The 27,292-nt window shown below is 42.6% G+C and overlaps 1 protein-coding gene across 1 annotated transcript in view; it reads right to left on the bottom strand.

Annotated features, from left to right (window-relative positions):
- Positions 1–27,292, bottom strand: part of ZFAND3 (zinc finger AN1-type containing 3) — a 303,349-nt gene that overhangs the window by 17,340 nt on the left and 258,717 nt on the right. The window contains exon 5 of the mRNA XM_053913849.2: positions 15,890–16,057. Coding sequence (XP_053769824.1) covers positions 15,890–16,057 — 168 coding nt within the window. The remainder of the gene's footprint in view (positions 1–15,889; positions 16,058–27,292) is intronic.

Here is a 27,292-nt window from a genome sequence, read left to right as displayed (position 1 = left end):
TAACACTGCAGTGCATAGCTCTCGAGAGCAGGTGTCACCCTGTGTTTTAATCACAAGGACACACAAACCGCATCATGTGCTGACTCGCAGCTTCCAGGGCTACTGGGCTGACAAGGCTCGAGGAGAAGAGTGTGTGTATGGAGAGCAGTGGCCTGAGGGTGCACGACAGGTGCCCTTATAACCCAGAGTGGGAAAGGCCTGCTCAGCTCCTCTAGAAACGCGTGGACCACTGCTAGACTATGTCTCCTTGGCCCATGGGAAATGTCTTCAATAGCCACTGCCTGCCACCTCCCATGCCATGGCCTAACAACCACCCATCTCCTATACCAAAAGCAGTATCTTGACTGATACTTAATAGAAAATTTTGGAGAGCATCTAATACCTGTATGGTACACTTCCCCCAGCTCCCCTGTAGCCCCTGAGTACTATTTTGAATACACAGGCAACCAGTGTCATCTGTCCGCCAGTTGTCCGCCCAGGCACTGCTCATTTTAGCACCCACAACAGCTGGTGAGGCCCCGTGACCATGTGTAAGGAGGTATCCAAAGGAAACGCAGGAACTTCTTGCCATCCCCTCCTTCCAAACCCACAGGCAACAAGAGGGAAAGGGAACACTTTCAACTCTCAGATGGGAGTAAGCAGTGGCACCCTCCTCAGATCATTCCGCCCTTCAGTAATTGCTGGTGGGCTTCCCACACCCACCACATCCCCATTCCAGCCCTCTTCACATCTCTCTACATTTCTAGTCCTTCTCTACTTTATTTCCTTCCTCTCTCTCTCTAACACCTCCCCTCTTCTTTGCTTCTCAAGGTGCCTCAGTAACTATGGCTGCCGTAACTCCTGATCTGAGAGTGGAGGGTGTTTTCTGGACAGCAGGATCGAGGGCAGGCCAAGTCTGGGGATGCTGACAAGCATCCGCATCAGGCAGCTTCTATGCGTGCACCTCTCATCCGTCTGCAGAGTCCACAGGAGATGTCTTCATTCCCTACTGAGTTCTGCCTAACTCTGAATAGGGACGGGAGTAATGCCTGTACAAACCAGATGTGGAAGGGGATTGATTCTCCAGAAAAGCCAGCTGATCCAATTATCTTGGGTACTTCTCCAGTGAATTACAGGACTGACTCAAACACCCTTTTCGGTTTTGGGCCTCTAAACTTTGTTCCAATATTTCAGTCACTCCTCCCTACCCAAATGTGCAGTAGGGCCGCTCTTCTTCCCACTAGCCAGCAGAGACCCTCTCTCAGCACCAACTCCCTGCCTATCCAGCACTTGAGTGTTTAGGTATCACGTCTTTTGTGGGTCTGTCCCAGAGACCCAGCTCCCGAGAGGCCTGACTTTCAGTCTCGAGAGACTAACGACACCAGGCACCGTGTGAATCAACAACCCACAAACAGTGTACACTGGGGTATGGAGAGTGGGCAGGTGTACTGAGCTCCAAGACGGGCTTCTCTGTATCCGCCTTCCAAAAGACGGCAGTGCTCCCCGAATACAAGTTCTCTTTCTGTAACAAGCACAATGCCACCAACACTGGAGAGCTGGGGTTGCTATTTGTCACAGTCCCACTCAAGCTCACTGCCAGGAACAAGATAGCAAAACTTGAAGTGGTGAGGCTTTTCTTGGAGTCTGCCTCTCCAGGGCCCAACAGTTGAGAAGTAAGGGCTATCATATGATCTTATCAGAACCCTGGTCTGCTTAGGTAAAAGCACTTTCCAGAAGCAGAAACAAACTTCATTGATATTGATCTCTTCAGAGGGGAGATGCTATAGAAATCTCCTCTAATAAATAAAGGGTTCAGGCTCCAGGGCTGGGCTGTCAGTCCAGCAAGGGAAGGAAGCTATCATGCTCAAGGAGTCAAAAGTATTTACCGGTCATCTGTGCCCTGTTTACAGAGCACAGTGTGGGGGATGGGTAGAGAAGGAAAAAAATGTCTCTGGTTCCTGCTTTTAAAGACAGCTGGAGATGCACAGGGAAGAAATCAGATGAAGGACATAAAAAGAAAGGCAAGAAATCAACTGCAAATAAAATCGATCCAATCCACTATGTGTAATAAATCGGGGGCACCGAGGAGAGGTCAACTGCATAAGGTATCCAGGAGGAGATAAGTTTTCAAGGAAAATGAGGACATGAATTAGCACTCAGGAGAAAATGGAATGTACACATCAATAAGAATTAAGTGTGGCTCGTATTACCCAGCGCAGTGGGGGACAGAAAGCTGGGAGCACTGCGGGCCTTGTGCTCCAGAAGCGTCTCTCTAGATGGACTGACAAATGGCACATGGAACACAACTGAACACAGTGCACCGGGATGGCACTGACATGGTTCCAGTAGTTCTCACACAGCAGGTCATATGCATGTTTACCATTCACTGTGCAACAGAAAGCATCTCTCAAAGGCGGGGTGCTTAAGGGCTGGGCTCAGATCTGCACGGCTGAGAGCACAGACAACTCGTGCTGCAGTCCTCTCACTGGGTAGGGTACCCCATGGGCCCGTTTGGGGACATACAAAGTGGTGGGATTCTGGGACCTCAACAGACCTGGGCTCAAATGCCAGGAATTCCCTTAGTTATTTACCTTCAAAGCCTGGGCTTTCACCTCTGTGAAAATGGCGTATCACTTGTGCCGTGATGCTTTCAGAGGGTCAACGGACAGAACAGATGCAGACATCCAGTGTGTAGCAAGTGCTCAGTAAAGCTGTTCTCTTTCCTTCACCCAGAGGTTCACACCATGAACTGCATTAGGAGCTGGGAGCCACCGAAGAACATGGTATGTCCCTCCCATTCCAGGAGGACAGACATGTAGACAGACAATTCTTAATATGTTCTGAGAAGTAGGGCAACAGAGGCCGACCATAAACTACACCAAAGAGACTACTTTTGAGCACTCTCAGAAGAACATTGGCAGATGAAAAGTTTTGTTAAAAAAGACACCCAGATTTTGTGAGGCCTGATGAGAAAAACTGTGGAGACAGACACTGAGCCCAGCCTGGCATTCCTGTGACCAACTGTGCCCTTGATGTCCCTACACCAGCTCTTTATCGCTGTGAATGATCCTGCCACTTCAGTAACAGGGTGCTGGAAAACCACAGCCACTGCATTCAAATACTGGAAGAACAGGCTCGCAGGAGAGCAAGATGATTTGTGATAGGTCACTCTGGAGGGCAGAGTGAGGAGGAAGAAGGACATGTTATACAAAGAGGCTCATTTTAGTTGAAGCAGGGCCTGGTCAGTCTATGCTTCCTGCAGGCTGGAGTGCACACGGTGGCTGGATTATGTGTGCCAGGGCACACCTGATGTGGTTTCTGATGCATCGGTTCAGGAGGCTGGGCTGGCACCAGATAGGTAACTTCTAAGTTATTTGAGTGCTAAGATTTTACAGCAGAGAGGGACAGGTTTGTTAGGCATGAATGGAGATTAGTATGCTTTCTTTCACACAGTAGGTCTGTGACCTCCAAAGAGCCCATCTTATTCATGAGGCAGATAAATCACAGGTTTTATTTATGCAAATACACCCAACCCAAAGTCAAGTATTAAACTAAACCATAGCTTTTCATTAATTTTAATTATACCAAGCAAGCAATGCTACCATATCTGATAGTATATACAGGGTGAGACAAAAGGAGGCTTACACTTATTTGTATGGAAAATAATACAATAATCAATAAGTAATAATATAAGAATAAACTGTTTCATGTATTCATAACTGTATACCTACTTTTGCCTTACCCTATATGTTTTGTCTGATTTTTCTCCATCTACCAATAAAAATTCAAGGCAGATAAAAGTATGTAATAATAAATAATGCTAAGGTTCTCTCTCTAGACCTTATTGCTTCAGCCAAATATTCCATTGGGAAACCCTCGGGTGGTACATGTACCCTGGCCTCAAAAATTTGCATGGAGACAGACCCAAACATTCTCTGGCTCACCTGCCTGGGTGCCTTCAGACACTACTAGAGGACTCTCCCCTAAAGGTAATCAGCAGGCTCACGCGAACACAACCTTCCTTTGACTTCCAATTTTTCCCTGTACGTTATTAGTCAACACTGCTCGGGTACCCACTATAGGCTATAATCTAACAGGGAGTGTGAGAAGCTGCAGGACGACAGCTGGTCCTGGCCCCTGTCATCTTAGGAGATTTTAGAATGTAGCAGGGGAGAGCAGGCCAGTGGAAGAAGGCATGTGTTAAAAATTCAGAAGATAGAAATCTCCAAGTGAAAGAAAATGGAGTCAGCTACATCTGATATAAAACCTCTATGATGTGGATCACCTGGTACTTGAAATTTCTAGTAATTCTATTTGGTCTTAAATTACCTTCGCATTTCTTATGAAAAATGAGCTATTAAGTGTAACTTTGGGGTGTATTAGAATTACCTGAGTAACTGCAATTTTACTTTCCAAAGAAGTATCCTATCCTCCCCTATCCAGGGCCTCTGAAGTGCTGGTCACAGGCCCACACTTTTTAAGAGGCCCTGCTCAAGAGGGAATCATAGGAAGAATCTGGTAGGAAGACTGAGTGTGTCTAGTAGCAGATATTTGCATACAGAGTTGTGGACACAAATTACTCAGCAAAGCCTTTTGAACAACGTGTTATCAATTTGAGAAAAATAATTAAAAATTCTAATTTTTGACTAATCCTCTTTTTACAAGTCTAATTTGGTGAAATTTTGCCGTGAAGAGTCCACATGAGAGCCCTGAGGAAGGTCTTGGAAGCCAAACTGAGTAAGAGGAGGTTAAAAGAATCAGGGGTATTAATTTGGTGGAAAGACCAAGAATCTTCTGAGCGCCTCAGAAAGGTAAGCTGGTTTTGGTGGAGACGACAGAGCAGGCGCTCAGGGAGGGTGGGCAGGAGCGCGGTGAGCAGCTGCAGTTGGAGGGCCGAGAGGCGTGCTGACAGCAGTGGGAGCCACGTGGGCCAGAAACTTCGCAGCAGTCCTTGAATTTTTACATCAAAGGCTGCACGAAATACCAATACTTAGCACACGAGTTTGATCTGAGGCTAGTAAGAACCTCTCTGGTCTCAGTCTCCTCGTTTATGAAAGAAAAGAATGAGGTTTGACAAAACGATTGCGAAGGCTCTTTCTAGTCTTGGTGGTATTAACCTGTAAATTTTTACAATTTTGTCTTATGGCAGGAGCATTTAATTTAAACAAAGTATCTTTAAGCATCTCCAGTGTGGTTTGCTTTCATGACCTCAAGTAAGAATAACCCAGAAAAGCACCTGGGGTGTGTGCTGTGATAGGGGTTGGAGAAAAAGGAGTATTCTCAGGCCACCAGCTTTCCCCACTACAGACACACGTCATACACGAGTCTGGACAAAGGGAGTGCGCTTCAACTGTAAACAGTAACGAACCCATGGGTGACAACACTCTTTAACACACCGTTCTGTGGGCCTTTTAGGCAACATGGTAGCTCACCATGGGCAACAGCATCTGTTTTAGGGGAACACATTTGAACATTTCCTATGTTTTCACAAATTTATTCAACAGCTACAACCATTAAAATTTGTCAGGGTGAGGGCAGAGATGCGGAGCCACTGTGTGAAATCTACAGCTAAATCATATTCAGTGGTAAAAAACCTGAATGTTTTCTACCTAAGGTCAAGGGAAAGACAAGGAGGTATATTCTCAACACTTCCTCCCCTCAACACTCCTATTAAACATTAGTTGGAGGTCCTAGCCATCGCAATAATGAAAGAAAAACAAACAAACAACAGGCAAACAATTGGAAAGGAGAAAATCCTAAGGGATCTAGAACTAAAAAATGAATTTAGCAAGGTTATAGAATAAAAAAGATTACATATAGAAACTGACTTATTTGGAAGTGGCAGCAAAGGATACTCTGAAAATAAATTTAAAAATTCTATTCACGGCAGCATCAAAAATTAAAATACTTAAGAATTTAACAAAAGATATATGCTAGAAAATAGAAAACAATGTTGAGAAATTATAGAAGACTTAAATAAATGGAGAGACATGTGTCCATGGGTTAGAATATTGTTAAGAAGGCAATTCTGTAAACGTTATAAATAGGTGAACTATTTGAAGTACGAACAGATTCTTCACTAAAGATGATATACGAGTGGCCAAAGAGCAAATGAACAAGATGTTAACACCACTGGTCATGAGGGAAGTGCAAATTAACACAGCACAGTGACAGAGTACCACACACCCACTGGAACTGCTGAAGTTAAAAAGAATGACAACACTGAACCTTGCAAATTACGGAGAAATCAGAACCCTAATACACTGCTGACAGGGCTTTCTTAAAATGTTAACTGTATACTGACCATTCAACCCGGCAATTCCACCTCTACATATCTACCCAGGAGCACTTAAAACATGTATCCACACAAGGACTCGTGCATGAATATTTACAGCAGTTCTATTCATAATATCCCCAAACTGGCAACAACCCAAAGGTATGTCAACTGGTAAATGGATAAACAAATGTGCTATTATCTATACAATGCGATACTACTAAACATTAAAGAGAAATGAACTATGGTATGTAATACCACGGATAAATTTCAAACAACATGCTAACAACATGCAACAGACACACAAAACTATATATAGTATGAATCCATAGATGTTAAAATTCAAGAAAAGGTAAAATTATATTAACAAAGCAGATCAGTGGTTACCTGAGCCTGGGGTAGAAGAGTGTAGAGATTGATTAAAAAGGGACAGAAGGGAAGTTTTGGGGGGTGATAGAAGGATTCTAAAATTTGAACTTGGTGATGGCTATACAACCTAAATTTACTAAAATTCACTGAACTATAAATTAGGTGAATTTTATGATACATAAATTATATCTCAAAAAAATCTGTAAACCCCCCCCCCACACCTTGCTGGGCAAAGAATTAACTGAAACTATTTACTCTTGCCCCTAAAACAATAAAATATCAGTAATTAACTTCCTTTTGTAATAATCCATTTTTCTCCCTATAAAAAGTACCATATTTTTTAGACCATAAGACAACACCTAGGTTTCAGAGGAGGAAAATAGGAGAAAAAAAAAACCACTCTACCACTGCACCCCCACCCCCAACCCGCGAGCCAGGTAAGCTACACTGGGACTGTAAGATGCCCCCTCATTTTCCTCCCAAATGGGGGGGGGCGGGGGGGTACATCTTATAGTCTGAAAAATACGGTATTCTAAGCAGGGTAACCTACCCAAATAGCCTTGAGAAAATAATGTTGTGCTGTGCGGGCTGCTAAGAATGGACCCTAGGAGTGGTTGCAAATTCGCTGTCCTGATGGAAAATACTTCACTTCCTGGGACAAGGGTCTCCCGGCTCACCTGTCAGTCAGCAGGGTATGAGCAGGGATGTGACACAGGCTTCAGCAGATGTGCTCTGCACATTCTGTCTTTTAAAAGCTTGGTCTTTGATGCCTGTGCCGGGGAAGGGAGCTATTCATGTTTCTGAAATCTCTCTACAGCCTTGTCAAAGGACAGATGGGAGGTGGATCTCTGGGACAGTGCTGAACTAATGGGCTAAATACATGAAGTTCATGTTCAGTAAAAGGTTGATTTGTTTTGCTTTCACACTTCAACTTGTAGTTTATGGAGGAGCAGCAGAGGGACTATCTGTTTTGTTTTAGATGAAACCTCTTATACGTTAAAGATTAAATGGGAAATGCAGACAGCATATTCTTGCTTAGGTAAAAATATAGTGAAAGAAAAGGAATAGGAAAAAGAGACAATTTCCTCAGTATTTGCCTGAAGATTTCTAATAACCCTTACTTAGCTTTCACAAACAATAATTCCCATCAACTTTGTGTGTGTGTGTGTGTGTGTGTGTGTGTGTGTGTGTTTGGGAGGGTGGGCAGGACACCTTCTCTGGAGCCATAGGTAACATACACCTACCTGCTGTCTTAGAAGCTTGGTCTTTGAGAAGCTTTTGCCTTTCACTGCCAGACTCAGCATAAAAAAAACAGCAGCTCTTAAAGGGCTGAGGCCTTGGCAACCACTCTCTCTGTCACAGGGCAGAGCACGGACTCTCTGCTCCACGGCAGTAATAACAACACCTAACCAGCCAAATCGGTCTGGTCACAATAAAGGGTCCCAGGTGTTTCCCTGGAGAGCAGCGTCTTACGATGGATCCAGGCCGGAACTCTCTACATGGAATACAGCCTTCCATAAGACCACGCTGCCTTGTCTTCTCTTTCCTTTCTTATTTATCTATCTATCCACCCATCTATTTATTTATTCATCTATCTGCTGCCTTGTTTTCTTTTAGAGTCATAAGATAAAATGCCCAGTGTTCCTGACAGGTTTACATCACACTTGGACAAGAGTGAAAACGAAGGCACACACACAACGGGCTTATTTGTGGTGACTTTTGATCTGGTGAAACAGGCCAGCCTGGAAATTTCATGGCGCCAACATGCTTCGTAATCACCTTGCCCCACACTGAGCCTTAGTATATCATTGTTCATGCGCTGTGCAGTCCCCTGTAGTGGCAGCAACGGCTGTGACACCTGCACATTCTTTTTCACTCAGTGAAATCAATTCACACACTTCCCATTCTTTAAAAGATCCAACAGCCACTTCAGCTCTCCTGTGTGTTTACTTAAAAAAAAGTCATATTAGATCATGTTGGTTCACAACCACTGATAACTTCTCACTGCAAACCAACGTCTGAATCCTACGGCCTGGAGTCTGGAACCCCTTCCTTCCCATTTCAGTAGTCTCTCCTCATTCTACCCCAAGGCTCCACCCAGCTGCACAGAGGTCACCTTCGGGATACCAGCTTTGTCCAAGCATTCCCTTCTTCCCCACATCTAAGTCCCACTCGTCCTTCAAAGTCCTAATTATGGAAGCCTGTCAAGAGCCTTTCAGCTGGAATTTATCTCTCCCTCCCCATATTTCTATAACATATGGTTCATACCTTAGTTAAAACTCTTATGGTAGGCTGCCCTACACACCAGTTATTTTATGTCTGCCTTCCTCTCAGGCCCAGCAACTTTCTACTTTGCATGCATACTAAAATCATTTGGGGAATCCTGGCAAAGTGGCTGATTCCAGAACTCAGTAAAGGTAAGGAGAATACCATGTCTTAGAGACACATGTCTTTGAGACATGGTCTGGAAACATGGAAGCTTCAAAGAACGTCCACTGGCCAAACATGGGACAGTTTCAGCACCAAAATACTTAGGCTTAGTAATGAATTAGAAACCATTAAAAAATGTAAGAGCCCATGAGTCCACACCCATAAAAGGTAAATAAATGGGGTGGGACAGGGTTCTCACTTACTGAAGAACACTGAGTGCCACATGGTAAATGTTAGAAGGAGGGCCAGAGTTAGAAAATCATCACTGTGCAACCATCACAGGAAAGACTGGTTCAGCAACAATCATCAATGAATGCTAAACCTTGGAGGCATTTTTTTGGTGAAGAGTGGGACATTTACATGGATTTACATGGTCAGAAAGTATTTTCTCCCAGCAACAAACAAAAAGTCAACCAACTAAATAGAAGAAAATGTTTGCAAACAATACCTCCAACAAGGGCTTAATATCCAAAATATATAAAGAACTCATACAAGTCAACACCCAAAAACCAAACAATCCAATTAAAAAATGGGGAGAGGACCTGAAAAGACATATAAAAGACCTCTCCCAAAAGATATATAAATGGCCAACATATACACGAAAAGATGCTCAACTTCAGTAGTTATTAAGGAAATGCAAATCAAAACTACAATGAGATACCATTTCACATGATTAGAATGGCTATCATCAACAATGACAAGTAATACTGTGCTCGCTTCAGCAACACATATACTAAAATTGGGACAAGTAATACTGTGTTGGAGAAGTTGTGGAGGAAAAGAAACCCTCATTCACTGCTGGTGGGGATGTGAACTGGAACAGCCACTATGGAACATAGTGTGCAGGTTGCTCAAAATTTTTAGTTACAATATGACCCAGCAACCCCTCTTCTGGGTATCTACCCCCAAAATTTGGAAACATTTATTCCCAAAGACACATGCGCCCTGTGTTCACTGCAGCATTATTCACAGTGACCAAAACATGGGAACCGAAGTGTCCTTTGACAGACGACTGGATAAAGAAGGTGTGGTACCTACATACAGTGGAACACTACTCGGCCGTAAGATGAAATACTGCCATTTGTGACCACATGGGTTGATCTTGAGATATACGAAGTGAAAGAAATAAGCCAGAAAAAGTTAGGAACCATATGATTTCACTCATACGTGGGATATAAAACTGAAAACAAAAAATGAACAAATAAGACAAATACGCTCCTAGTCACAGACGACAGTGGTTACCAGAGGGCAGGTGGGCGGGGAGTGGTAAAGGGGGTCAAATATATGGTGACAGAGACGGTCTGACTTTGGATGGTAAACGCACTATGCAATACTCAGAACTGTACACTCAAAAACTAGATAGTTTTATTAACCAATGCCAGCCCAATAATTTCAATTAAATTAAAAAAAAAACGCATTAAAAAAAGTATTTCCCCAGATTGCTTTCTAGCTCTGAGGCTAAAAATATTAACTACATAGCAAAGACATCAAAGGACACATTGAATGGGTGAGTGAATCACAATTAACACCAACGATGAGAGGATAATGGGTACCTGTGCCTTCCGATGTAAAACCCTGAGAAGGACACAATATCACTTACATAGTACTCTGGCTGGGAGTGTGTACTCTGAATCTAATCTTGAAGAACTATCAGACAAACCCAAAATGAGAAATGTTCTACTGAAGAAGTGCGGGGGTGGGTACATGGGTGCGGGAGGAGGATGTAGTCTTTAGAAGCGGCAGTGCCATTAGAAACAAAGAGAGGCTGTGAAGTGTTCCAGGTCAGAAGAGTCTGAAGAGCCTGATGACTAAGTGCTCTACATGGTCACGGGGTGGAGTCTGTGCTGGGCGGGAAAAATGCTTTTTGTAAAGGACATTATTGGGCCAACTGACAAAACTGGGACATGGATGAGAGACTTGATAAAAGCACTGTATCTGTATCTGTATCTGTATCAGTTCCCTGACATTGATAACTGTGCTGTGGTTATACAAAATAATACCCCTAGTCTTGGGAAACATTCACTGATGTTTATAGGGCTAAATGGCAATGATATTTGCAACTTACTCTCCAGTAGTCCAGGAAAAAACTTAATTTCCAAATAAAAAGTTGCCCTGGCTGGTGTGGCTCAGTGAATTGAGTGCTGGCCTGTGAACCGAAAGGCCACTGGTTTGATTCCCAGTCAGGGCACACGCCTGAGTTGTGGGCCAGGTCCCCAGTTGGGGGCCTGCGAGAGGCAACCCATCGATGTTTCTCTCGCTCTCTTTCTCACTCCCCTCCCTGCTCTCTAAAAATAAATAAAATCTTTAAAAAAAGTTAGTGGTAACCACACACGCAAAAATAAAACTGAGACACATAACTTAAAAAAAGAGGGAACCCAGGGAAAAAGTACGGAATGCCACCAAACAAAAACAGCAGACAGAAACACAAAGGGAGAGAACCAGTGGAGGCACAGAGCTTCCAGCAAACAGGAGAGAAAATGGCTGCAGGAAATCCTCATTCATCAATAATTACCTTAAATACAAATGGACTGAATTCTCTAATAAAAAGGCACAGAGCAGCAGATTGGATCAAAAAATCCCCCCAAAACAACAACCCCCCCCCCAACCATATGCTTGCCTTCAGGAGAAACATCTAAGCTGCAAAGACAAAGACAGACTTAAGGTAAAAGGGTGGAAAGTGATTCTACAAGCAATAGTATTCACGGAAAAGCAGGCATAGCCATACTTACATCTGATAAAATAGATTTTTAAGATGACAAATGTAACAAGAGACGGAGATGGACATTTTATGATAAAGGGGACACCACACAACACTCAAATATTTAAAGCAACTACTAACAGAACTAAAGGGGAGAAACTAATGAAAAAAATTAAAAACAATACCTGGAGACCTCTTCTGATTTAAATGTTGAGAGTGAAACCCCTACATTCTATTTTTTTTTAAAGCTCTCCAAGATTGAGAACTGCCTAGAACAGCAGTTCTCAAAGCGAAGTCCGCACATGGGAACTTGTTAAACACGCACAGGCCTACTGACTCAGACCCTGGTGGGTGGGGCCCAGGAGCTGTGTTCTACCATGCCCTCCATGTGATTCTGATACCCACTCAAGTTGGAAGCCGCTGACCTGGACTACAGCTCCTACATTCTGTATCTCTAGCTCCTATATTCCCACAAAACCTAGCAAAATGCACTGTGCATTGTCGTATCTCAATAAATGCTTGCTGAATTTAGTTTGGCAGAAATGGCACTTGGAGATGACTACTTTAACAGTCCCCGCTAAAGCATCACTCTGAGTTTCTAAAAATATAACATTTATTTCAAAAGCAATAAAGGAAGTCAGATTACTCAGGAGATTAGTAAAAGCACTGTTGTCCCTGAAGGGAGGGTATCAGCTTACAGTTTGTTAAGTCACTGTCAATTGGAAATACGTGATAACTTATGCAAGCTATTAGACTGGTATTTAAAAATTAATTCTGTGGTCCTGGGAAGCAATGCACAGCGATTAAAAAGCCACGCTGTGTGTATCATGCAAGATCTGCTCAGAAAACAGAGCATTCACGTGGCAGTGAGGTGGCCCAGATTGGATGAGGATGGCCAGATTTCCGAAGAACTCCCTCTAGGTGGCACTTGGAGAGAAAAAGACTCCTATGAAGAGTTCTAAAAAGAACTGTCAATCTGCCTACTGAGTAGAAAATAAAACAAATCCATTTTTATGCAACTGTTTTCTATTTTGAGAAGCTAAACTGTTGAAGATACTCTAGCATGGAGGATATCATCCCACCCTCACCACATGCCTTTTCTAATTGGCATCCTGAGAGAGTTCACAGAAAAAGGGTGTTACTTTGGTATTGTTGATTTAAAGGCTATCTAGCCACAGTGAGGCAAAGAATTAATCTTCAAAATTCACCTATTTACTGAAAACCCATGGAGTGTCTTGGCAATTAACAATTCCTATCACCTTCAGCTGTTCCCTAAGTGAGAAGGCTCAGAACTCGTCTTACAAATTGCTCTTCTGAAGATCAAAGGGAAGCTGAATGTGTCCATGTGTGCTCTCCAGGAGACTGTGATTTAATGGAGTTTTTAGAAAAGGCTTGCTGGCAGTGTTTGGATGACAGCCCCGGGGCAGAGGATTCAGGGGAGCTTGGTCACTCTTCCCTTTGGAGCATCTTCCCTGTCTTTAATTGGCACCTCATTAGAAATTAATGAAAATGACATCCTCTGTTCTTCCTGCTCTAGGCAGTGAATGCTACAAAAAGGCCCATCACAATTCATAACACATTCAATTTATATAGCAGTGGCTCTTAAGCATTATTTATGAGATGTGAATTTCTTGTCAGCAGTTAATAACCTGTACAGAGTGGAAGGGGAATGGAAAAAAAGACTGTGAATAAATATATATAAATTTTCTGCAGTGGAGAAGTGTGCTGTTTGAGTTCAAACTACCTTCCTGAGTCCTCACTTTCAGTAGTAAAGTACTGTTACCCCACCCCTCTAAACCCTTTCAGGACAGTTAAATGTCTCTCCAACACTCTGTGCACCCTCAAGGAAGTAACTATACAGCTCACCCTTTCCCGGAGAGATCCAAGCAGACAGGCAGGAGGAACACAAGAGCTATTTGTCAAAGACAGGCCCAGAGGTGTACATTCCCACTGCTGTCCCTCATCTTTTGAAACGTGGCAGTTGACTCAGTCATCCTTCTGGGCACAGAAGTGTAATGCTTTCAGTGGGCCAAATGGAACTCCCAGCTCTCTGGGAAGGCTACATCTGGAGGGACTGCAGAAAGCTCAAAACTTTCTTCTCCACCAGAAAAATTCAATCTCTCTATAAGAAGACCCTCAGAATTGGGCACAAGCCAAGGGACTACATACTAGACCATTTAAAAGAATACACGTCTGTTGCAAACCCAGTAAGTACGTAGAAATCCAGCCTCTTGCCCAAGAGGTGAAGAGCACAGGAGAGTAATCCGCATTTACCAGAGACAATCAAGTTGGTTCCGTTTAGGAGCGTATGAATTTATACAACATGTATTTCTAGATTTTTTTTCAGCAGTTTCCTAAGAACTTAGGGAAATAGATGGTGTGCATTAAAGCTGAAGGGTAAACTGGGAGATGTGGTTACAACACTTCTGGATCTCTCAGTGCTAAACTGTGAACTTTTAACTGCTTGCCTGACAAGGAGAGGAGGTATTAACCACTGCCAGAGGCAAGACAGCACACTCATGGACCAACTGCTTGATCCACTAAGACAAACCCAGGATTCAGTTACTTTCAAGAAGGAAACAAGAATATTAGGTACAAGCAAATCCCCTGATTCTAATTTAGGAACCACCAAAGGCCTGTGTTATACAGGCAACAGGCAAAATGGCCAAGTAGGCTTCACAACACTGGCACCAGACTGAACTGCTGAAACCCCAGAAGTTCACATGAAGACCAAAGCAAGAATGTGCACCAGGGAAGATTAAGCTCTGCAATATGGGTAAAGGTGGTTAGCTGTCAGGCCCCAGAGTTTCCTTGGCTAATCACGGTATTCCTTCCTTACCTCACCTAGAACTGAAAATTCGCTGGCAGCCTGTGAATAACATTCTCAGCTCACCTGGGCCTTGCCACATGCATGGACACAACTGAAGTTGGGAAGCTCTGCTGACCTTCTCTGCACTTATCTCTCTTCTTTACACTTTCACATAAGCATTTAGGAGGAAACTAAATGCCAAGCTAAAAAATAAAACCTTGACCAGTGACACCTATGCTCCCCATGCTGGTCCCCATTTCTGCAGTTTACGATATGCTTCTAATCTTCTTACAGACCACACACCCAAGCGTGTAACAGGAGTTCCAACTTAGTTTCCATGCAAAGCTGATACTCTCTCATTTCCTCCTCATTTCCAGCAGGGCAGATGACTGAGGGACAGGAGCAGCAACGGCTGTGCCTTCAGAAGATAAAGGACTTGGAGTAACTGTGACTTTCTAACTGCTGAGAGAACCAGCTACTCCTGACCTCCATCATCGGTGCTTGTAGGGTATCTGTGGCTGCCCCAGGGGTGAACCGAAGCTTCTTAAGTCACTCTTAAGGACTAAGGCTATAGATTCTCAGAGACTAGACCTAGGCCTCAAAGTCTGCCTGGTAACAGTTTTGTCCCATAGAATTATGCTTTAAATCAGGAAACAAGAAGAGGGACAGGAAAACTCCAAGTCAGCCTAAATGATGCAGCTCTACAATTCTGAGTGGCTGAAGGGAGAGGAAGAATTGGTCTACACTTTGTCCCACTGTGGGTTTGCGTAAAGTTCAGCCATTCTAGGAGATGGCATTGCACTGGGGAGATGATACAGTAAAAGAGGTTACTTTAAGCTGTTTTCAAGAGGTTAACTGCCAATGAATTACAGTTCAAAGAAAATAATTTTCTAATCAGACTTTAATTTAGAAAGGATATGGGAGGAGAAATCTTCCATTTATTATACATAGTAAGAGGCTCATTCAAAATTAATTTAGTATCTGAATTTTATGGTACATATCCCAGAATTTTGCTAGTTTGGTTAATTTCTGAAGAAATCATCAATGAGAAGGAACCAGAGAAAGCAGTGGAAAGAAGCTGAAAGCAATAAGCAGTGACAATGTAACTCTAAAGAAACGTGTAACGAAGTAGTGGGGATGTTTTTGCTTCTTTGAATGGGTTTAGAAGTAAAAATCCTCTACTCCTGACTTCTCAAACTCCAGATCTATTGCTCTCAGGGAGGTTCACAGGAGAACAAAGGAGGTCAGCCTCTCAGAACACTTTCCAAAGCTATGTCAAGGTGTCAAGGACACGGTCTCCATCCACCATGCCACTGGGGGAGATGCTTACCACAGCGGCATGATCCCAACTCCTGCTGCACCAGCTCCAGCTTGGTTTGGCACTGGAAGCACCGACGTCGACTCTTCTGTTTAGATCGGCTGGTTTCTTCAGATCGCTCCGTATTCTCCAGTAGTCGTGGCCGTTTCACTGGCGAAGCCTCATTCTCAGACTGTGAATCTGACCAAACAACACACTGGGGTTAGGGCTAGTGCTGGGCCCAGTAAGCCCCGCTGATGAACGTACCGCCAGGCATCCTTCTGACCAGGCTCCCATCCCTTCCCGGGGATTAGACCTGTGTGAACAACAGCAGGCTCTGACTGGCCTGGTCTGTACTCCACAAACTGTGACAAGCATGAACCTTCAGGGCTGACTTCTAACAAGCTAGGTCTGAACCAGGAGAGGAGGGTGGGGAGGCTCAACAAAAATCTAGGTTGTTTTAAAGATAGCTGTGTCTATGAGGAGACCATTCAAACTGGAAACGGTATCGTCTCTTTGCACCCCTTCTCTGGGCAGTAGCTGTGTACTACTTGTGCTGGTTATCTACCTGTTCTTGAACGTTTGCTTGTCCTCAAGTAGAATGTAATTCTTTAGAGAAGGGTCTGTGTCTAGTACTTCTTTATACTGCCATGTTCAGCACAATTCCATACCTAAGCCAGTGTCTGAAGGGTGGTCCATAATACTTTCTAGCAAAAATACGTTTCTACTCCTAAACAGATAAGAGTCAGGTCTAATACTGGAAATAATTCCAACTGTATTCAGAGTTAGGGAGTATCCCTGCTTGTTTACCAGTGAGCTGCCCCAGGCCTCCACTGTGGAGTGGAACAGAGGCAACACTTGGTACCACAACCCTAGGGTTGGTGCCAAATTGCCACATGGAGGTAGGTATAGTGTGTGACAACCTGTGTTTCACATAACCTTAAAAAAGTAACTAAAATGCAATAAAGTTCATATTGTATAGGGAGGCTGTGAATAACTCTCCTTCTGAAAAAGGGCAGCACTTGGGGGCTCTGTATTCCCAGAAGTGCTGCCACTGCACACTGAGGATGCACCTCTTGCCAAGGTCCCAACGTGGTTTGTGCTAAACCACCTCAGCAAGGCAATCTCCTAGACCATCTTCTTCACAACAGATCCCGATCCTACCACTTCTCACCCCTCCACCACCGCCAGCGCGGCTCCACACCATCACTATTTCGTCTGTCCTAGTGCAAAGGCCCTGAATGATGTGCCCTCCTGTCACCGCTCCTGCTGCTCTCTCCCTCTGCTCCATCCACACTGTGGGCCTTTGCGCCTTCTGTTCCCTTTGTCTGGAACACTCTTCACTCAGATCTGTGTGGGATCTAACCTCTTTTAAGTCATGTTTTCCTTTTTTTAAATTTAGTTTTAAATTACACTTCACATACAATACTGTATTAGTTTTGGGTGTACAACAGAGAGATTAGATATTTTATATAACTTACAATGAAGTCTTCTTCCCTGACCACCCTATGTAGACAACTCTTGTCACCCTTCTCTAGCATTTCCCTTATTCCCTTTACTTGCCTTTTATTCCTCCATAGCACTTGTCTTTTAACATTACCCCCAGGAGAATGTGAACTCCTGGAGGGCCCGAAGTTTGACCTGCTTTGCTCACTAATGTGCCCTCTATGCCTACAACTCAATAGATAGTTCTTGAATGACTGAATCTTCTCTTAGGCAGTCCTGATTTTCTATTTAAAGTGGATCTAGTGAGAAGCAGCAGACGGTTGGCTGCATTTCAATAAGGCTGTCTCCTTTACCCCAGGCTCCCTCTGTGTGAAGATGCTGCACTTCATCAGAGAGCACTCACTGGTCCCGACAGTGAGGATGTAAGTGTTCACGCACAGCCCCCAGCCCATGGAACTGTGCACTGACTTACGGAAGGCACGCACTATTCTTAGCAACTGTAAGCTTCATTTTTCTTCTCATTTAGTTCTTCCCATCCTACATGACCACATGACATTTTCCCCAAATATAAACCAACTAAACAAGGCCTCTGATGAAAACAATTGAAAGCAAGTTCAGCCTATTTCCCACCTCTGCTGAGAGAAGCTGTCCAAACCTAGTCGGTGTGATGACTGAGGCAGCCACAGACACACCTGGTCCCCTCTCCTTCCCCTACAAGAATAACGAGCAACAATCTAAATGTAAATCATTATAAAGCAGCCAGCCAAAAGGAATTCACCTTGTGTGAGCCACACTGCCCTCTGGGAGTCCTTTTTCACCAGTCAGCAATGGTACTATTTACATTAATAACCCTATTTAGACAGCCCCCCCCCCATTTCCTTTTTGCAGTGAGAAAATTCTAGAGTAAAAGCCGTACAAAGAAAAATGATGTCTGTTCTGAGACAAGGCCCCAAATCTGAAGCATCCTTGTAAGAAATTATCTGCCAACTCCAGGGGGCAGGGTAGAGGAGAGAGAGAAGGGTCCACAAAAGAAGGGGAGGCAGTTGAATCCTTTGTGTTTATTAATATTCTTAAAATCTGGAGGACCTTAAGATGAGTACCACACCTCTAACGAAAAAGAGGTGCACTCAGACCATAAACCTTTCACTCACACCACTATCTCATAAAACTGAGTGTGTCTGGAAATGCAGAGCTCACAAAGCTGGCTTTCACATGAATCTGTCTCAAACTGTCAAATGTGCTGTCTACCTGCACAGCACCCATCTCCATTTCTAAAGCAAATCTTTGCGACAAGGAGAAGACAGTTTTCTTTCAGCGTGGCAATGCTATCCACAGCCAACTATGTTAAAGGAAGCCAGGGGTGATATAGGAAGAAAACATTTCTACATGTACGAATCCTAAACTGGGGGGCAGAGTTCATATTTATATAATCATAATCATCACTGGTCATCACCAAACAACCCACTTGATGGGGCCCCCCAAAATAAGGAGGTCTTCCCAGCCCATTTCCCTTTTCCTCTAATTCTCCACCTTGTCCGACCAATGAGCATTCATTCAATAACAAAACTAAGGAATAAGTCTGCTTGGTCTCAAGCTGAAATTTTCCTTTACCCATTCCACATTATAGACAAAGACTACTGAGTCATTTGTTCTGGTAGGCAGGAGGCATGGGACATTCCTCAAATAATGGGTCCTAAGGGAGGCTTCTGATGCTGCCAACAGCTTCTGGCTGCGCTGCAGTGGCCATCCTAAAAGCACACCACCCAGCCCCAGTCGGCCCTCTGAGAGTCAATGTCTCAGCATCTGCACAAGCCTAAGACCGAAGGCATCAGTGTACAGAAAGTCTGAGCCAAGAGAAGCAGCCCTTCAATGATCCTAAACCAAGAGGCACAAACTGTTTACCAGAATGTTATTTTTTAGAATCAAGGAAATGTCCCTAGACATTAAGAGATTCATAATTTTTTACATGCTGAAATATGTCCACTTAACCTCCTTCAGTCAGTCCATGGTCTATTCAATGGAAAGGAACCCTGCATCCTCTAACGCCCCTACCACAAAAAGGGAAGGCAAATAAGCTCTCCAAACTGTTTACCACCCTCTACACACTGCCATCCAGGGAGGTGACTGTTCTATATCATTTCTTGGTGAAACAAACTTCCTTGGCATTTTCTCGCAAGCCAACTTACTGTTTTAATTAGAAGCTAATAAAATAAACAGCAGTCTACAGGATCATCATCATGTCTGTAAAGGAAATTTACATCTTCTCTGCTAATTATTTAATGAAACTTTATGCCAGGGGTGAGTTGCCTAAATGAGAGAAACAGATGTCCAGGGCAGGGATTCTAATTACATAGTAATGAACTAAATAATTCAAGTATTCAATTATAAATTTTATGTCAATTTAAAAAAGACTTCCAGAAAGAAAAGATCCAAACATGGTCAAACTAAATGAATTCTTGTCTGCAGTCCATATTTGAATAAATTAAACTTTGATTCTTTATTTTTATTCACAAACATCATGTCGGTTACCCTGCAGCATTTGGAACTTGCTCAGCAATGACAGAAAATACCTAACGGTCTACTTGCACAATCAGAAGTTGGGCAGTAAGGGTTAAAACACAGAGAGAAAGGTGAACAGAAATAACTCTTACATGTAGCTTTAACTGTCAGAAGAAAGGAGTCCTTACAAGGAGCATGCTCATTAGCAGCAGGAGGAGCTGGAGCGGCAAGCTAAAAACCGTTCCCACCCCAGGAGTTAAGAGTGCTTTCTAATTAAGGTCGTTCATAAAGGGCCAACAGAGCACATATTTTTTTCCAGTATGCTTTTTCTTGAGAACATACTCTAGTCTGTATATGCCCACACAAGAGACCCCTCCTTTCTCTGCCTAAATTTAATAGAACGAAAAAATATCATATCAGGTCTTCTAGTCTGATCAAGAATTATAATGTGATTAAATGAGAAATAAAAATCTTAGAAAAAGTATTTTACAGATCAGTTTCCTAGGTTTGGAGGTAACCAGTGCTTAATTTGTGACAGAGAAACAAGTACAGTGATTTTAAAACATACAATTTTCTGAAGAGAGAAGTTCTTCTAATTGTGTCTTCCTAGCCGATCACGAAAAGCAGCGGTAAGACCTTCAATTTAGAAACACAGATTAACTGGAAAGCTTGACTGGAGACAACAAACAGAGCTACTTCTTTAAAAATTCTGTTTTGCCTCTGACAGAAATTCACATTTGTTCCTTACTGTCACAGTTCTTGTCTTTATTACTCATGTTCTCTCCCAGAAATTTTCAAGTAAATTGTGTCAGGCTTGTCAGAGTTGAATCCTGGTCTCTCCTTATCTCCCGTCACCGTGCAGCTGGCAGCCTGCACACACCTGGGACTGCTAAGCATGACTGTGGCCTCTGACACCTCGGGCGGGCTCTTGGTCCTCTATTCAGGCCAGTCCTCACAGTTTATAGGAGCAGGGAGAGGTACAGCGGCAACAAAGAGAAGGAAGCCCCCTTCCCTTCACTTCACCCACACCTACCCTCACTTCTACGAAGGAAAGATGAATCTGTTTAATCTCAGGCTCTATGACAGCTTTTGAGGAACTCAATTTTTTTAGAATCTATCACGGTCTCTTGACAGACTGACATTTATGATCCCAACAGCCTGGGCAAACATCAGTAAGAGCAATAATTAATGAACCCTCACACGTCACTGCTGTCTCGCCTTTGACCATTTAAGAGGAGCTTAAGCTGCTAGAACCTCTCTGTCCGTGAACAGCAGCACATTCGCACTGATAAAACTAGGGACTTAAAAAAGGTCTGTCCTATAGGTGCTTTCTCTGTGCTCCCCGCACGCAGTACTTTCAGAGTTTATGCAGGAACCAGATTCTTCCTCTCCTGGCATTTTACTGTGTCATGAAAGACTTCAGGAGAGAAAAACCCCTCATTAGCCACTAAAAACTTTCCCCCACTTTATTCAACCGGGATTTCCCCCTCCTTTCTTGCCCTTAGACTGTTCTGGAATAACACACTTGTCAAAAGGTATTACATGGACAGAGAAAGAAGTTCAAATCTTTGGAAGAGGCTGATTATTAAAATTTGGTGCCAGATCCCTTCATTTTCACTTGATATATGATATGGAGATGAATCTAGCTTGAAATACACCGAGGATGTCTTGTCTTAGATCATAACTATTTCAAAGGTCAGTTGTTCTCAAACTGCCAGGCAGTACTATTCTTAGTACCTCTCTTCTCCTTCTATCTCCACTCCCGAACCCCCCAGGTTATTTTTCTCCGTCTCCCATGCTATTAGAGATACTGGTCTCCTCTAGCGCAACCTCAGGGCTGAAAGCAGACCCCTGACTCTTCTTCCTGCTGAGAACATAGGACCGGGAGACCTGGGGTACCTTGGGTATCTCAATCTCTGTGTCTGTCTGTCTATCTCTCTGTCTGTCTGTCTGTCTGTCTGTCTACCTACCTATCTACCTGTCTGTCTGTCTGTCTATTTACCTACCTACCTACCTACCTATCAGTAGAGCTGACTATCTTGGGAGTACACTGAATTTTCGGGGTCTCTGTCCTCGTCAGTATGCTCAAAACACGTAAGGTTCCCAAACCTTTTGCGGGTAACTGTGTCATGTAATCATCTGATTTTGGTCCTCACGACAGCAGAGCAGAAGCTGCTTCTATAGGGACATTTCTGGCTGAAAGAAAGCTTAAAGAACAGCAGAACAATGATGAGTCATGACATGTGCCCTTCAGGAGACAAGCACACACATGTCCCAAACGCATGTTTTAAAGCTGGGATCATATTTGTCACTTCCTCTTAGTCCATTTCCCTCTTCTGATTTCCACTATACCAGTAGGTGAAAGCTGACTTTGGTGGAACACCTTGACACCAGGAAAAAAGTGAATATGAACTCATCAAAAGATTGAACAGGAGAAGCTAATGTGCTGTGGTGAGAACAGCTCCCCATTAAATAAAACGATCTTTAAAACGGCACTGGAGTCCAACAGTTCTAAAGGAAGGATTTCCCCCTAAACTTTTCTAATTGTCCGCCTTTTATTTCTTTCCTTGCCTATTGTACTGAGTAGGCTTTCTAGTATGATGATGAATATGAGTGTTCAGAGAGGACATCTTTGCCTTGTTCCTAACTCAGAGAGCACTTTCCTCATGCAGGAGAAAGTACTCAGCCTTCACTCAACTTTTTATTTGGAAAAATTTCAAACATACACAAAAGTTCAAATACAACACACACCTGTGTACACTCCATTGAGATTCAACAATTGTTAACAACCTGTCACATTACTTTCTCTCTCCCCTCCATGTTTATGCTTCCTCCCCCAAAATGTCTAAAAATAAGTTGCAAACATCAAAAATACATACACATATACATCTACTAAGGGCATTTCCTTACATAACCAAAATGTTACACCTAATAAAATTAAGAAAGCTTCATAGTCCATATCATTCTAGTCCTTTCTAGTCCATATCAAAATAATTTCCATTGTTTTCAAAGTTGTCCTATCAAGTTTCATGTGTTACATTCAGATCTTATGTCTAAGTCTTTTTTGATATAGAACAGTACGTGCTCTTCAAACTGTTCCTCCCTTTTTACCTTCCTTCATTCAGACATGGACTTCTTGAACAGCCCTGGATAATCTTTCTATGGAATGTACCTTTTCTTTTCTTTCTTTCCCCTTTCCTTCTTCCTTCCTTTCTGCCCTCCCTCCCTTCTCTCCCACTCTCTTTCTTTCTACCTTATCTATTTATCTTAATGACACCATTTAACTTGTAAGGAAGGATATTTACAGTTGTACATCTTCTCTGCTTCATATTCAAGACCAGAAATTAAAACTTCCAGCAAGCACCTGAGAAATCTACATGGTTGAAGGGTTGGCACAAGTAGGGCAGGTGAAGAAGGGCAAGTGTTATATAATTAGTTCAGTTCCTGTTGCACCTTGGCACGGGGGGAGGAATGTTCTTTCTCTAACTGCCTCTACTTGCACCCCTGCCACAAATGGTACATAAGACTATAGTTCATCTGTGCCTTAGTAAGGAATGGATGCCTAGGTAAGCATGAGGAGATGAGCTAGCTACCGGTGTTTTAGCCCATGATTTCTTACAGTCTGATGGCATTGTCTGTGACTGAAGTTGTTCCCAAAAGGCCCCGAGTCATTCCTCCAATTACCTCCTTGGCCTTTTTCTGATTGCCCTTTCCCTTCTGACTGACTCTATGGTGTTGCTAATCGTTGCTCTAAGATATCTCTTCATTGCTGAATCATTCAACTCTCCAAAATTCTTCCTTATTTTAAACCTAAGGAAAAATTTCACCAGAATAAAAAAATACAAAGTAAATACCCAGGAAGGTTCACTTGCAAAAATAATCACAATCGTATTAAGTTCAGTAACAGTCTCAGTTTACATGATCTAATTTACTTAGGCCTCTACATTAATGACCACTCTGTTCAGGGCCATGACAACAGTCAATGTTTCATTAATTATTTCTCAAGTGTCTGCTGGGTGCAAATCAGAACTGTGTATGGCAGTGATCTCCCCCCTCAAGGAGGCCACAATCCAAAGGAAAAGCCACACATGCACATAAGTCTACAGCATAACAGTGGCATGCTAACATACGAACAATGCTATGAGCGCAAAATAAGGAAGTGATACATTTTGCATGGGGCGGTGGTGATTAGGAAGAGGATGAGGAAAAGGTCAGAGAAGGTACCCCCTTGAACTTAAGAACTTTATTTACTGTACATTATGTAGACAGGTGATTTTCAGTTCACATTTGTCATCCTTTTCTGTGAGGCCTGCTCTCCAGAATACCACTTGTACATAAGTTGTTGCTCATCTACCTTCTAACTTCTTCTGTTTACCAAAACCCGTATCAACTAATAGACCATTTCAGAGTCTGGGAAGCAAAGGCATTTGGAGAAGACCAGTTTCAAAAGTTTTTAGGGAAATGAGCTATTGTTTACCTTTCCTCTTTCTATGACCTCCAACTGGTTCAATTTTTTTTTTCTGGGGGTTTACAAATATCTCACTAAAATGTCAATGGCTAGCTCACAGTTTTCTTTCCATCACATTTATTAACCTTAATATTGGTCGGTCTGTCTGCTCACACATGTACCTCAGCTTTAACTGCCATATTTTATCAGGAATTTCCCAAGCCCATTTTCTTTTTATATTTCCAAAATAAACAATTTATTTTGAGATAATTGTAGGTTCATATGTAGCTATAAGAATCAATACAGAAAAACTCTATGTACCCTTTACCCAGTTTTTCCCAGTGATTATATTTTGAAAATTCTAGTACAAAATCACAACCAGGACATTGGTATTAGTACAGTCAGGCTATAAAACATTTCCATCACCACAAAGATCCCTAATGTTGCCCTTTTACAGCCATGCCTACTTCCTCTCTCCCTCCTTGCTCCCTGGCAATCCCTGGCAAACACTAATGTAGCCTCCACTTCTATAATTAAGTCATTTCCAGAATGCCATATATATGAGCATACACATGGACATATAAATGAGGTCATAAAATGTATCCCTTGGTCCAAACTCATTTTAAGGCCCCTCATCATAGTAGGTAGATATGATAAAAGAGATTCCAGAGCTTCGGTAATAATTGCAGTAACAAGAACTAACACAAAGCTTCTCTGCACGAGCATTTTCTAAATGCTTTTACATATGTTAACTCATTTAGCTTTTATAACAAGGCTATGAGGAAGGTACTATTATTGCCTACATTTTAAGATGAGGCAACTGAGGCATAGGTTAAATGAATTGCCAAAGATCACACAGCTAGTAAGTAGAATTGGGATTTGAACCCAGGCAGCCTAACCTAGAGTTCTTGCTCTTCACCACTATACTATCCCATCTCCAACTGTTGTTACACTTCAAGATTCTACTTCCGCTTTTCCATGAGCATACCTTACCATGAAGATGAATTCTTCTAGTTCCTACGTACAAAGATGCTGCTATCTCTGGGATAAGGGTGTAAGGCAGAGATCCTGGCCACAAAGGGAATGAAAACAAGCACCTCTCTCTGTTCCACTTAGAACCTTCTTATCCAAGTATTTTGGTGCAATTTCTCTAAGATACATCTCTGTTGAAGAGCTGAATAACCCTACTTGTCCTATGCTCTTAGAATGTGATTTGTAAGACTTACTGCTCATACTATTTCCTTCCCATTCCTGCTAAGTCACTGGATTTCTGTGGATTGCAGTCACAGTGTTTAATTTTCATAAAAATAAGCTTTATTTTTTCCTCTGTTATTTTTTAAAAATTTGTCCACAAAAGTTTCTTACTGTTTATTTGTAGGATGATACAAAAAACTTTTTTTTCTCCCAGTAACATCAGAAAAGCCAGTTATTGTTATTGGAAATTTGATTTCTTTCAATGGTCAGAAAAGGTAAAACATGCTTTCTCACGTCTACATGGGCCCCACAGGCAAAAGACAAAACTTTCTCTTCTCAATCACCCTGATAGCTTCCTACAGCTCATATACCAGATCTCTCTCTTTTTTAAGATTTTTAAATTTTATTTATTTTTAGAGAGAAGAAGGGAGGGAGAGAAAGGGAGAGAAACATTAATGTGCAGTTGCCTCTCAAGCGTACCCAACTGGGGACCTGGCCAACAACCCAGGCATGTGCCCCAACTGGGAACTGAATCAGCAACCCTTTGGTTAACAGTCCCACACTCAATCCACTCAGCCACACCAGCCAGGGCCAGATCTCTTTAGAAGGGCACAGATGAGGGTGGGTAGCCAATAAACCACTCCTGGGTTTATCTGAAAATCTGTAGCTACTATTCCTGTTTGTTAAGTGTCATCCTTGCCGCACTATTTACTTAAAGGGTATCACCAGGAGCTAAATTCTACAAAGGGAGGCTGGTCAGCAGACCTGTCCAACTGGCAATACAGCAGTCATCCTTTGGAGCTGGTACTGGCCTGGCACTGCTTCCGTGTTTCAGCTTCTCCATTAGAAAGACCTGTCCTGCCTGCCCAACTAAACCATATTACCTTTCCTCATAGATCTGTCAGTTATTCATTGTAACTGACAAATTATCCTCAACAGATAATCTTTCCTTTTTATAACCTGCTTGGGCATTTTAGAGTTCAACAACATCACAATGCATTGATTTTTAAAAATATTACATTTACAGCATCTGTAGAGTACAGAATAAGGTAGCAAGGTGGGACAGAGTGAAGCGAGATTAAGAAACCTAAGAGAAAGATACACTTCTCAAAGGCCACATGCCCAGGTTCCCCAATTTCTGTTTCTGACCACAAATCAGGTCGATGATCATGAGGGTTTTAAGACCCTTACAGTGCTAAGACTGGTCTTGAACTTCTGTTCTATTATCTTTTCCACTTTTTCCAGAAAAGCTAAGATCAGCCATGATTTATTTGCATATACCCAAAGAAAGGGAAATTTGAGAGAATCTATCAAGTATCTATTTATCCAGATTTATTTTCATATTAACTGTGTGTGAGACAATACTGTTTCCATTTCGTTTCTTAGAATGCTCTACTAGAAGCCGACTAAAAATATGGAGTAAGGCTTCTACTTACTCTGTAGTTACCTGAAGCCTGGAGATTTTCAGATAATGTCATATGAAACTACACAACTGTTTTAAGCACCTGGGCAGTACACAGCCACAGACTCTAGCCACTTCTTCCTAAGGCTGACTTACATTTGAAAAACCTTGGAGGGAAGAGATAGGCGAGAGTCTTCAAATAATGTCATACTCCCCTATCTTGTCCTCCAAAGCACAAACGACTTGCCCAGGAGTTAACCTGGTCTAGCTTTGGGTTTTGGGCCAGGAAGCCTGAAAACAGGTGTCCTTTATGGAAAAACACTGACTATGGGGATAGGGTTGGGAAATGGGTAAAGAAGAAGAGACACTAATTCAATTTTTCTGACTTTTTGTTAAAAACATACATAGAGACAAAAGTCAAATATTCAAATGCAAATCATCTCACCTC

This window comes from Desmodus rotundus, chromosome 11, assembly GCF_022682495.2.
Source record: "Desmodus rotundus isolate HL8 chromosome 11, HLdesRot8A.1, whole genome shotgun sequence".
Taxonomy (NCBI): domain Eukaryota; kingdom Metazoa; phylum Chordata; class Mammalia; order Chiroptera; family Phyllostomidae; genus Desmodus; species Desmodus rotundus.
Note: the sequence above shows the minus strand (reverse complement) of the source record. Positions and strands in the feature narration are given on the sequence as shown.